The sequence below is a fragment of the Rhamphochromis longiceps genome, linkage group LG7 (genome assembly GCF_057381845.1).
Source record: "Rhamphochromis longiceps isolate RC_006_pf linkage group LG7, R_longiceps_female_GT1.1, whole genome shotgun sequence".
Lineage (NCBI taxonomy): Eukaryota > Metazoa > Chordata > Actinopteri > Cichliformes > Cichlidae > Rhamphochromis > Rhamphochromis longiceps.
Genome location: NC_140563.1, coordinates 42,933,812 through 42,946,871, shown reverse-complemented (window position 1 = coordinate 42,946,871; position 13,060 = coordinate 42,933,812). Strand labels below are relative to the sequence as shown.

At 40.5% G+C, this 13,060-nt stretch overlaps 1 protein-coding gene across 1 annotated transcript in view; it reads right to left on the bottom strand.

The window, feature by feature from the left end:
* trabd2a (TraB domain containing 2A) overlaps positions 1–10,750 on the bottom strand; it is a 59,314-nt gene extending 48,564 nt beyond the window's left edge. The window contains exons 1-2 of the mRNA XM_085413750.1: positions 10,024–10,750; positions 8,139–8,699 (exon numbers count right to left, since the gene is read on the bottom strand). Of these exons, the coding sequence (XP_085269876.1) occupies positions 8,139–8,699; positions 10,024–10,128 (666 nt within the window). The 5' untranslated portion in view covers positions 10,129–10,750. The remainder of the gene's footprint in view (positions 1–8,138; positions 8,700–10,023) is intronic.
* Between the last annotated feature and the right edge of the window lie 2,310 nt (positions 10,751–13,060).

Genomic DNA, 13,060 nt, shown 5'->3' with positions numbered 1-13,060 from the left:
CGAAATGCTCGAGTTAATGCTGGGCATAAGAATACAAATGACTTTCTGCAATATGAATGAGATCATGCAGCTGCACTGCAACACCTGGGCAACAGGTTGCATGTAAATAAATGTTTTTCACTAGATCGTGTCCTCCTGCGCTCAGTCCATATCTGCTTTGTTGGCTTTTTGAAAATTGCACTGCATGTTTGCCTTTAATATTTCAAACAGTGATGTTTTGTTGCCAAAACCGTTTTAGCAAGTTATTTTAAAAATATGCACGATTCATCATTTCTCCAAAATAACAAATTAATATTCTTTAAGCCAAGACAATTATTTGGCAGAGCATTTAACTTCGACTTCAAGAGTACCGTAATGAGCCTAATAAATTCAAGTGCAGGTTAAAATGTTAAAATGCTGTTCTTTTCCCTTTATTTTGACTGCAGCCATAAGAGCACACACAGACATTTTTCTCGTCACATGCTCACTGCTATGACTTTTCAGTTGGACAAATGAGCTCTAATCAGATTTGCTCCTGTGTATTACTGTGTAATACTGTCATTATGACTCCATATGTTCTCTGTTTCTCAAACGAAAGAATTTTTGTTTTCCCAGCCAAAACCAATACCACTGCCCTGCCCGCAGTGATGATGATTCACTGATTCCGTGACCAACAATTACCTGCAGTGTAGCAATAGTTTTGAATTTTGCATTTTGATAAAGAGCTAAATTATTTTAACTTAATTTATCTAATTAAAAAAAGATTTATCTATAATCTTACCCCACAACATGTTTGAACAAAAACTCATAGGCAGGTCTCGTCCCATAGTAGAAGCTACTAAACAGCCTGGATGCCAGGCTACATAAAAATAGTTAACTTAAGTTGCCAGCCTTAAGCTAATTCTGGTACAATGCATGGTTCCTTTTCAAATAAAACCATTTTAATTTGGTGGCACGGTGGTTAGCACTGTTGCCGCACAGCAAGAAGGTCCTGAGTTCAATTCCAACATCAGTCCAGGGTCTTTCTGTGTGGAGTTTGCATGTTCTCCCCGTGTTTGCGTGGGTTCCCTCCGGGTACTCCGGCTTCCTCCCACCGTCCAAAGATATGCAGCTTGAGGGGATAGGTTAATTGGATAATCCAAATTGCCACTAGGTGTGAATGTGCGAGTGAATGTGAGTGCGAATGGTTGTCTGTCCCTGTGTGTTGGCCCTGCGACAAACTGGCGACCTGTCCAGGGTGTACCCCGCCTCTCGCCCTATGACAGCTGGGATAGGCTCCAGCACCCCCCGCGACCCTGAAAAGGATAAGCGGAAGCGAATGGATGGATGGAACATTTGAATCATTAGTGGCCTAGAATATGCTAGTCAGTAAATCCCTGAGAAATACATTTCTTTGCTTTCCGGTTGAGAGTTAGACAAACTGTTACGAATGCGCTCATATCTGTGCAGTTAATCTGAACCATGGAGGAAGTGTGGCTTCATGCATAAGTGACAAAGTCTTGTGCAGAGCAGCACACTGAAAGCTGAGAAATTACCAAAACAATTAACATTTATATTGTTTATTGCTTACAATAGATTCGGTTTTGACAGGCAAGCTCCTCCCATGGGCATTAATACTTTTTTTGTTCATGTAGTTGCTCTTTAGTATTATGTTCCTGTAACAGCACACTTCTGTTACCATATCTCCTTTTGATGCTCTTACATAAATGTAGAATTGTATTTAAAGTTCAAACAGTTTTGTAGAGATTTTTAAAAAAAAAAAGGATGCAATGGGTACGTTAGTGCAGTAAGAAGCCTTTTTGAATTTGAGGCCAGAAACAGTTGCAATTCATTTTCACACGTGAACCTCAGATATTCTTGGGTGAATCAGGTTGGGACACTGTCTAAAGTTGCACTTTCTCAAATGTAGCACACTGCTGTCAATGGTCTGAAACGGTTACATTCTCACTACAAGACATACTCTGGTTTTTTTTCTTAGGTGAGGGCACAGCCGGGTTAAAGTATGCAGGAGGCAGGACACTTGACACCAACTCGCTCACTGTGAACTCACCTGACAGTGACCTGTGCTATTCTCAAGTGGACTCGATTGAACAGCACAGAAACTTTGTAAGGAGACAGCAGGTTAAAGACGGCCTCATATCCGATCTACATTTGCTTTTCGTGTGCACCTCCACAGGGTGATGGCTCAAAAAGTTCAGGGCTGATGTGCATGTGTGAAAACAGCTTGGATTACAGACATGCAGGAAGATATGATAATTAGGTTAAAATCACTAGTGCTATTGAGCCTTGTCCGTGTTGAATTTCACATCAGGCAGAAGTTGTGTTTGGCTTTCCTTAGTAAAATATCTCTCTAATATCTTATGCTTCTCCTCAGGCAAAAAAGACGAGCCTAAAAAGAGGGAAGAGAGGCGAACTGAAAGTCTAATGAGAACTGAACTGCTCCATCGAAAGAGAAAACAGCTTCATTCTGAGTCTGTGATGTTATAAATGTGGGTTTTGTTCAGATATCATGAGGCCTCGACTTATGAAACCTTGCACATCCAGAGCTCAGTGGCTCGTCAGTTCTTGTGAAAAGAAAATACCACAAATGGAGTTTCAAGGTTGTCAAACAGAGGTAACGTCATGATACCTTTAATGAAGATGGAGTCACGCCTTCCTTCCCTAATGGCTCTTCTACTGATCTCAGTCTGCATCTCAGCTCTCCCTGTTCTCCTGGTCATGAATGAACCAAATGGGCTCAAAAAATTCTTTCTCTGTTCTCCTAGACGTACACTGAGACCCGCATTCATCACCTCTCCATGCACCATTACACCCAATGATGGAAGCAAAGAAACAACACTTTCATTAGCAGGTCCGCTCCACTGAGGTGTGGAATGTCTTGTGGGTATCCAGCAACAGTGACAGAGAAAGCCAGCCTTCATGCAGCTATTGTTGTCCTCAACAAGCTCACTTAGTGTAATGGGCAAGGCTGAGCTCGCTCTTCAAAAGACTAGGGGCACCACGCAAGAATAAGAGCAGTCATGCTTAGCCAGATTAGAGATGCGACAAAAGAAAGCATAATAAGTTGTGGCATGAAAATAATGACCTAAATGTGCTTAATTTATATTGACAAGCAAAAAAAAGCCGCATCTTGTCTTTTTTATGTAAAAAAGTTGCACCGGGTACCAATATTCTAGGGTATCAACAAATTGCCTGCCTTTAAGATCCATGAATCCAGTAATTTTTCTAAATTTCCTAAGCCATCGGTCCAAGAAGCATTCCTGCTGCATGCAGGAGTTCAACATCTAAACTTTTTCAAAATTCATATACTTTAGAGCTCAAATTTCCTTGCTTGATGCAATTACTTTATCTCTTTGTGAATGTCTCAAGTACAAAACCACTGAAACCTTTCAGGGAAAGATTTGTTCAAAATGTACAGCATTATCTTTATATGTAAATGACTGCATTATGTCATTTGCATTCCCCTCTGTGAATTTATCTGTTTGGATACATTCAGAGAAGGCAGGAAGCTGGCTCATTAGCTGATTATGGAAAGAGTTGAGATTATGAAAACTAAATGACAGTGAGATGATTGTGTAATTCTTTCCTTCTTTTTCTTTCATTTCTTAGAACAAATACCAAGCCTTCAAAACCCATTAAAAGATGTACTTTGGATGTCCAATTATACATGATTGCAAAACCTATTTGTCTTAAACTTCTTCAAGGTTTTGGTAAAATTCCTGAAGGGCAACCATGATTTTCCAGTGCGAAAGTCAGAAATAAAGCTAGTGGTGCAGTCATCCAATCAGCTGTGGAAAGGTTTTGTGTTGATTTTTCACAAAAGAAGAGAATGTCTACATCAACTGTGGCTTTGAAAATCAATTTTACTTCAAATGCATACCCATCTGAGTTGTTGGAAGTGAACAGGCCTACATGCTGGTTTGTCCTTAACAAAGGCACGAGGAGAGAACTTTTCACTGTTTCAGTGCATTAAATATTTTTATTTTCCATGCCAGAGCCAAATAGCCAGTGAAAACATTACAGAGACTATTACAAACCATAAATGTGCTTCTCTATTTGCAGCCTGATTAAACATCTCTGTCAAGACTGGTGGCTGAGGCGGCAGTATTGTTTCACCAAGCGTGTATCTCACTCATCACACTCTATCTGGACATCTTACAGTTGAGTTGAGCTAAAAGGCTTTAAATGGAATTGCCCTTTTCAACTACAAGGCAGAACTGTGAAAAAAGGTATAAAGCAGGCTGCTTTAAGCCAGCGGGGTGAAGGCGTCAGTTGAGCTGCTGGTGATTAGACTGAAACTGAGTGTGGAAATTACGGAGTGCCAAGCTGTGTGTTGTTTTGATAGGATCAGGACAGGGGTTGTTTTCAGGACACTACAATCCATTGTTGAGCCTTCTGGAGGTTTTATGGACCTAATTAAATGGAAGCTGCGATGATGGAAGGTTTAATCACTTTACAGGTCTGTTGACAAACCCAATTTCAGCCACCCGCAACCTTTCTCTGATATTAATAATGTCTAACAACCATGTCTATACAACAAAATAAGCAAAGTATCAATGTCTTTCATAACAGGCCAACTTTGATTCGGGAAATGAATTAGGAGATATGCCACCTCCCGTAAACGATTCTGGGCATTTAAACTTCTTTGCAAATGTTGGTGATAATGTCAGGTGCATACACCAAATCACCATTTGAGCAGTACAAGCAGTGCAAACTTCAGACAACTAGTTGTTACCAAAATGTCCTTCTGTTTTCTTTATCTTGTGTTAGTTATTTGTTTCATTATTGTGCCAGGGCAACACAGAAATCATCATAGAACATATGAAGTTGTTTAGGTTTTCAGTCCCTTCAAACATTTTATAAAACTGATGTGACGAAACAGATAACAATAGCCGGTTATGCTAGTTATACTCTGACATCAGTCAACAAGACCAACATGGGCCAATACCAGTGGTCATTGGATACAGAGCCTGCCGTAATATCAGTATATCGCCATAACAGAATGCTAGCCTCTGATGGTAATGTAGTACCTAAATAGGGAGCTACTTCAGCAACCTCCAACAAACTAATCCTGCTAAAGGTGGAAAGGGCAAACTTGCTTCACCACTCCCAACACAATCCAACAGTAAATAAAGTAAATGACTCAACTAGCATCCCTGGAACACTTGCTAGTCATGCTCAGTAGACAGAAAAAGGAAATGGTGGATGGAAATTACTGATGCTGTTACATGATGGAAAAGGTGGGATTTAGCCAACTAGTTAAAATGATCAACCCAAGACACAAAATTACAGGTTAGAAAATATTTTTGAATTTCTGCTTTATTACTACTTTATTACATAAAAATATTACATAGCTCCTGAAGGGTTTTAAGATTCCGTTATTTTAATTGCTGTTAAACAAAAGTGTTAAGCAGTTATGTTTCTAGTTTTATGCTTACATTTGTTTTATGTTACATCACTTTATATAATGCTTTGTCACAACTGCTACATTATAATGGGCTCAACTTTGTTCTGAATTGGGCTCCTCTCAGTTTTGCTGTTGTTCAAGGTCGTGGTAAGTAGGGGTGCTGCAGCACCCCCTGCCAAGTGCCAAAAAAACCTAGGTAAATGTGTTAAAAACCTTTATAGTGGCAAGAGTGTTCCTGTTATCAGCTGTCTAAGAAATGTGTGATAGGAAGTTGTAATATATTAAAAATGCCAAGTAATGATGTTTTTTTCTTTTCTTTAAACATCACCAGCTATCATGGTCAAATGACTTTACATAGTAGCCACTAATAGTTAAAACATGGTGCATTTTTTTAAATGACAGTAATATCAAAACACTTGTTTTGTTATCAGCTAGCTTATAAAAGAGCACAGCAAAAGACCAGCATATTATAGAGCATCATCCCCCTGATGACTCTCAGAACTGTTCCTGTTGGCCTCACCAGAGTGATTATTCTCCAGTGACGCCATGGTTACTGTTCAATGCATTACAGATGAAAATCACAGACCTGTTGCTGATGAATGCCTTCAAAGACATTTTGAAAACTTGGGACAATTTCTTCTGTAGAACTCGTGAAGAAATTCATTGCCTAAACCTCGGAGCACCTTTGGAGTATTATATTTGTGCACGCAGATGAAAGTAACCCTTTGGCCTATTATAAGCTGCTGCAGTTTAATATTGTTATTAGGCAGTGATTTTACAGTCCTACATTTGCTGCAGAAGGGCATTTGACCATATTGTATGCTGTGCAAATCTGGCTTTGGGGCGAGTATTATATGCTAAATCTGATAGGTTCTAGTCAGCAGTGTGCAAACAGGCCTGTTGTATGTCCCGACTGCTGTATCTTTAGAGACTAAACAGCTGCAATACCTGAATCCTCTTTAATGTTTTTATAATGGATTGGCTCACCTGTGTTTGTGCCTGATGTGTGCGCCCAGAAGTTTAATTATTGTAGTGCCTGAGTTAAGATATTGTAAATAACTGTGTCTCGTCTATGCGGAACAGTTGAGTTAAGTTTGGCTGTTTATTCTTGCCTGCTGTGTGCAGTGGGAACTATTAGTTGCTACGCTGACAGACTTTTTAGAGTTCAGCTAAAGCTGCTGGGAGCTTGTAGCAGTAGGTTCTCACTTCAAATTACATAGCTTGTAATCAGTGACAACAACGAATTGAAAATGGAAATTTTGGTAGCAGAAATCAATGTCACTGGCTGCAAGCTGCAATAACAAATAAAACATATTTTTTCTAAAGTGTCATAAATATCATTATTGCAGATTTCCTGGAAATATCGAAACTATATTAATATATCCACTGGCCATTGGATATTTTGTCTAATTACGAAAAAAGCATGCTTTCTAGAAAGGGGTTAGCAATTAGCTGATACTCCTGTAGTTCTTATTTATTAGAGGACTCTAATCAAAAACACTCACAGTTATTCAAAGCCATTCTTAAATCAGTCTTAGATGTTTAGAGCACAAGCTAATCACATGCTTTCACAGTAACTGTCATCTATCACTCACACGCCATGTGTTTATTAAGATGTAAGCACTGCCATGGGGAAAAAAGATTTCTATTAAACTGCCTACACCAACAAGTAAAAAAGCATAATTCATTTTACATATGACTGATTATATGTGCTGTGAGATTATTAAAACCCTTGTTTCCATCTCTAGAGAATGCTTATATAAGTGGTGTTGGGTGGTTTGAGTTGAGACTTATGGTGGCCAACAGGGCGTCCTTTAAAATAACAACAATTTAAGCTTCTGGGTGTTAGGCTAAATGGTGTAATCCCTCTAACTCCCGGCCAGCATTGGCAGAAATTCCACAGTAATATGCGACATGATTTCATAGTGGCTGCTGTCTTTGAGACATGTTTGTAATGCTGAAAGGGTCACCGAGGGGCACAGACAGATAAACAGAAAGGCTGTGAGAGAGGTTTGAGGAACAAGGTTCCCTTTTTTCTGATGATTTCAGACTTGAGTTATTAGAATCCATTTTTTCTTAATAACAAAAGGATGTAAAAAACAAGCGCTTGGATGTTTATACAGCTGATTACTCACACCACACCTTTCTCCACATAAGCTATGGGAAAAGAGGGAAAGGGACAGTCTCAATCATTTATATTACACATACTAGTGTCTTATGCTGATGTATTTTACAATATATGAGAGTGTTGGGGGGGGAGGTTGATGTTTATTGAAACAAGCAAGCCTGATGCATGAAGGCTGAAGCCTGAACCCACCAGCTGCTTCATGTAACATCACATCATTTGGCATCATCAGCATGAGATGGATGTTGTTCAGACTCGAAAAGACATAATCGCGTTCAGATAAAGCACACATCTTAAAATAATGTTTATCTTAAAAGTCCAATCAGTTGATCACTCCTCTGTGGAAGTTATTAGAAACTTATGTGCTGCTACACATTAAATGTTGACTATGGAGATAATTATAGCCCAGCGACCTTTTTATGCTTGTGTAAATTGTAACTGTAGGTTTGGGAAATAGCATTGCTTCAATGTGTCCACCTCACTCTCCTCATCATGTGTAATTTATCTGAAACAGTCTCTGCTGTAGGATTACAGCTGTACCACTGTGTTTCTGTTATTTTTGCAATATTGACACTTTCACACAAGCAAAGATGAGACGGTATGAAGAAGTACATCTCTCTAACTAACCTGGGAGAAGTTGAGCCCATTGAGTGGATGGCACTGTTCCTCCACCTTCTCGACAGCTCCTGTTCTCTTCCTCATCCTCTCCGCCTCTTGGGCCAGATACAGGTCCAGCACCGGCACCCCTCTCGTCTTAATGTCTGCCTCGGTTAACGAGTTCACCATCAGCATCACCCAAACGGGTCGCTTCCTCTCCCAGTTCCCAGCGATGGCATTGAAGAGGTAGTCTGCGTAGAGTCCCTTCCCTCTCTGATCCGGGGTCATCCAAGAAGGCATCATGAGCTTTACATACTCAAGGTGTCTTTTAAGCCTCCTGTAAATGTCTCTGGGTAATACGTCCTGCAGGTTCTCACCTTGAGGAAGCAGCTGACAGCTGGTCAGAGCTGAGATGGTGTAAGGGTCTGTTAGGTCCAACTCAAAGTAGACAATATTGCTCTCCTGGAAGGCCTGCTTGGAATTTTCTGGGATAAAGTCCCAAACACGTGTGTAGGGAACATGGATTGTACCGTAGAAATATGAAGGAGGGTCCCGTTTGATCATCCACAGGAAGGAGTTTAGGTCAGTTTGCTGTGGGTACAAGAAAAAAATATTAGCAAAGCTACAATCAAGATAGACAGACCCGTTCATGGGCCCTCTTCCACTTATCCAATTCAGGGTCACAGAAGGTCTGCAGCCTATCCCTAGTGTGATAGGGCGAGAGGCAAGATAGATCCTGAACACGTCGCTAATCACACACGGAGACAGACAAACATTCACAATTTAGAATCATCAATTAACTAAATCCCATGTATGTGTTTGGAGTGCAGGAGGAGGCCAGTGTAGACAGACATGTGGAGAACACGTAAACTCCACACAGTAACCACAAACAAACATAAACTGAGTGGTTCATAATAACGTGCTAAATATTTTACTTTTTATGTTTGTTCGATAGTCCTAAACCACAATCTCATGAAATATAGAAATCCTTAATGTAGGAGATTCCTGATTGTCTAATTAATTCTAATTGTGAGTTGCTCAAGTAATCAAATTATCACCCAAGCACGTAGCACCTAAACAATAGCAACTCTAAGAAAAGAAAAAAACATAGGAAAACAAGCGAGAAAGAAACAAAGGGGCAAATTTACAGTCTTTCCATTATGTTTACATTACAGCCTGTCTGACACCAACTGCCTCTTTGTCTGTGAGTGGCTGTTTATTAGACAGACCACTAACATGCTGATAATGACTTATTAACAGGCCACTTAGAGCCCAAGTGTCAAATGAACAATACACATGTCAGTGACTGTCAGACTACAGGCTGTTGCCCTGAATGTTTTCCTTCCTGTTGCTGCTGGATCTGACCTCAAATTGGTCTGAGTTACTCTGGGGTATGATGAACGGTGTTACAAGAAGACTACTCGCAAAGAGACTGAAAGGTTATTTTTATGAATGCACACATCTTTTTGTAGATTAGATAAAGATCTACAAATAACACAATCCCAATACACAAAAGGAGTGTTAAAAGAAATAGTTCATTGATTAGCTGACAGAAAATTGTAGGCAATCCACTTCTTTGTAAGATTGTTAGTTTTCAAGTTAAAGCTACATTAGAGATTTGGAAGCTTTTTTTCAGATTTCAAAGATCAGATCATCAATTTATTAATTAAACAAATAATGACGATAAGTGAGTAGTTGCACAAAAAACAAACTGGGCTGATTTTACAAGTTATAAAACCCTCGGAGGGTTTAAGTAAAAAAAAAACTAAATCCAAGACAGGTCCAGTCTGAGATCAACTATTTTATCTGTTATGCAAAAAGTGCAAAATTAAAAGCAAATGAAAAGACACAAAAAGCAACACTGTTGCAAACTGAAACAGTGTGATCACTCATACACTCTCTTCATACAACTTACTTTCCTGTTCAGCTCGCAGCTGGCGGAGTCCTTCAGCCTCCACTGGTCTGCTCGGACCAACAGTATGAGGCAGGACTGAATGAATGCGCCCAAAGTGCCCCGCATCGTAGCCGTCTCCAAACCGTGCACGGTGGCCTGTGTTTACTCTACCACAAGGTGTTTGCAGCAACTATACCAAAAAAGCATGGACCAAGTCCTACTTCCACAGCTTGGGCTCCGTGCGGTCACGTAAAATGAGATGACAAGTATCCGATAAACCGCCGGACAGAATCATGTTGACTTCAGCCTCCTGGACTCGACGCTGCCGCTTCACGTGTGTCTGAGAGAGAGAGAGAGGCGGTCATAGGAGTCTACACAGGGTCACATCATCCTCTCACTGCTGGTCATGTTGGATCCCCCTCCAACAGACACACACTCCCCTCTCTGTACTCCCTTCTGGCAAGAAAAACTGCGCGAGTTTATCCAAAAGTTGCCTGCAAAAGTTGAAGCAACAGGTCCACGCCGTGCCAGCACCTGAAGCTAAACATCAGAATAAAACTCGGGATTACGTTTTGACCTCTGTTTTCCTGATGTCTGGTTCGGTGAATGTGAGCGTGGTGCACGAAGCTGCACTTGCCAGATAGATATTTAAAAACCCCAAACTTTTGCGCACACTGCTCCGTCTATCCACGGAGACGTGCACTGTTTGTTTCTGCGTCTCTCTTTCTCTCTCTCTGACGTGTGTGAATGAGCACCTACCACCCCACCCCCTCCCCCAGGTTGTCTGCATAAACCCCACCGCCACCACCCTGCTGCAGTCCACCCTTTCCTTTCTCTCTCTCTCTCTCTCTCTCTCTCTCGCTTTCTCTCTCACACTCACATACAGTAATCTGATTAAACGTCACCTCGTCGATCACAATTCATATGTCAATGAATTCAGTGTGCATACCTTTACCAGACTTAAATCAAGAGCAATTTATCACCGATATGTGTGATTAACAAAAGCTACACTGATTACAGCATTTATCCCTGATTTCAATTATCGTTAGACTGATGAGGTCTCTTTTTGTCGCCCTAGAGAAGCAGGCCCCAAAGGCATTGTTTTTTTGGGTGCCGCTCGAGATCCCGTGGATAGATTATCATGTTCTAGTCCTTAATGCCTTACAAACAGGAGGCATTCGCATGAGAAAACCTGCCATAACACTGGCTTACATCTGGGACAGACAAGGAAACCGCAGAGCTTCACCTTTTCATGAAAGGCCAGCAGAGACATGCAGCAGCTGAGAAAAGGTCAGTCACCTCGCCCTGAATAAATAAGGACTACCAATATGACATTTTTACTATTCAGGGTCCACGCAGAAAATGTATTTGTAACCTATTTTTATATATTTATTAGGTCGTATTATCATTAGATCCAACACAGCTTTACATTTTCTAATGTTTTAGCAGTTTTTGACTGAATTTCCTAAGTAAGGCCTTGAGGTTTATATCTGCGTCTCGAGGCCGATCTGTGCGCTCTGGCTCGAAACCCCTGGTTCACACGGGGGCAGTGAACACATGTTGATGTTTTCAGACGTCTGAGTAAATACGAAATGGTTTATTGACGCGAGGAACGACCCCGGGGCCCGATTTCTGTCGCTTGCTGTTTGCATACAAATAGAACCGGCTGGAGAGAGAGAGAGAGAGAAAAGTGTCTTGCATGATAATTGGTTTCAACAGTGCAAGACATTAAGCTCACGGAGTCAAGCTCACCGAATGTAATTGACAGCGTTGACTCGTGCGATTTAAATCCGTTTAAATCATTTAGCAGTGAATGATGATAATCAGATATGTGGCTGCATGTGCATACATTTCCCCTTGGTACACTAATAATCTGCTGTGTTTTTGCATAGCTGTGTGTAAATAAACCAATTTTACCAATATCGGTTAAAGCGCCTCCTAGTGGATAGAGTCGTTTCTGCAAGTTCCAGAACTGGACTGAAGGAGAAAAAGGAAGCAGAGAGGATGGAAGATAGGATGAAGGGTGAGACGACAAATTCAGTCCAGAAAAGTAAAGACAGAAAAGAAGCAGCGGTGTCAGACAGAGTGTTACGTTGAGAAAGAAGCCGGTCCCTCTGAGTTTATTCTGCCCAAAGATAGTTTGGAGATCATTCTCACCATCTTTTTAGAATCCAGAATTGTAAATATAAATTATAACACATGGTTACTCGTGCTATTTTCGATCCATTTCGACTTCACTCATTTCTGAACATTGCTGCATTTGTCTAATGATGTTAGTGACTAACAGGAAACTGTCAATCATGTACATAAACAATCTACTGGAAATGATCTTTATCTTAAGCTAATTTGTCCAATCTGTTGGCAGGACACATTGAGAGAAGCGAAAACAACTTCGAATGTGTGTGTGTGTGCGTGTGTGTGTGTGTGTGCGTGCACGCATGTGTGTGTTTGATCATTTGTTCTGTGCATCTGTATGAAGATTAAAAGAACATCATCTGTGTGCGACTAAGCACACACCTGTTTTTTATCTGGCAAAGGCTGTTCGATCATCCTCCCCAGCTCAATGTAGCATCACATATGGCATGCCTGGTGTAAGAGCCCTTAACGTGTGCTTTTTATGGTTTTTTATTGCAGCAGAAGTCACAGTTTTAGTACCTCGCTTGGAGCGAGGATCAGAATGAAGTCTGGGGTTCATGACTCCTCAGAGATTAACTAACACGTTGCTAAAAATGTCACGTCAGTGCAAAATACCTTTGCAACTAAAAACCATATGACACACCAGCATGTGGGGAGATTAAACGCACCTAGTTTTATGTTCTTGTGGGTTGAAAAATGTTTTTTTTATTGTAATGATATAAGTTAAACCTTACCAGGTGACTTTAAAGATGATTTGGTTTTATGGTCAGATTTTTTGCACAAGTGAACTAAATGTTAAACCAGTAATCCACAGTTTTATTAGTTAAATTAATTTTGAATACTCCAAAAAACACTGACAATATTTTGTTCAAGTTGAGTGCAGTAAGTCTGTTTGAAATCTGGAATGGATTTCAGTGACCTC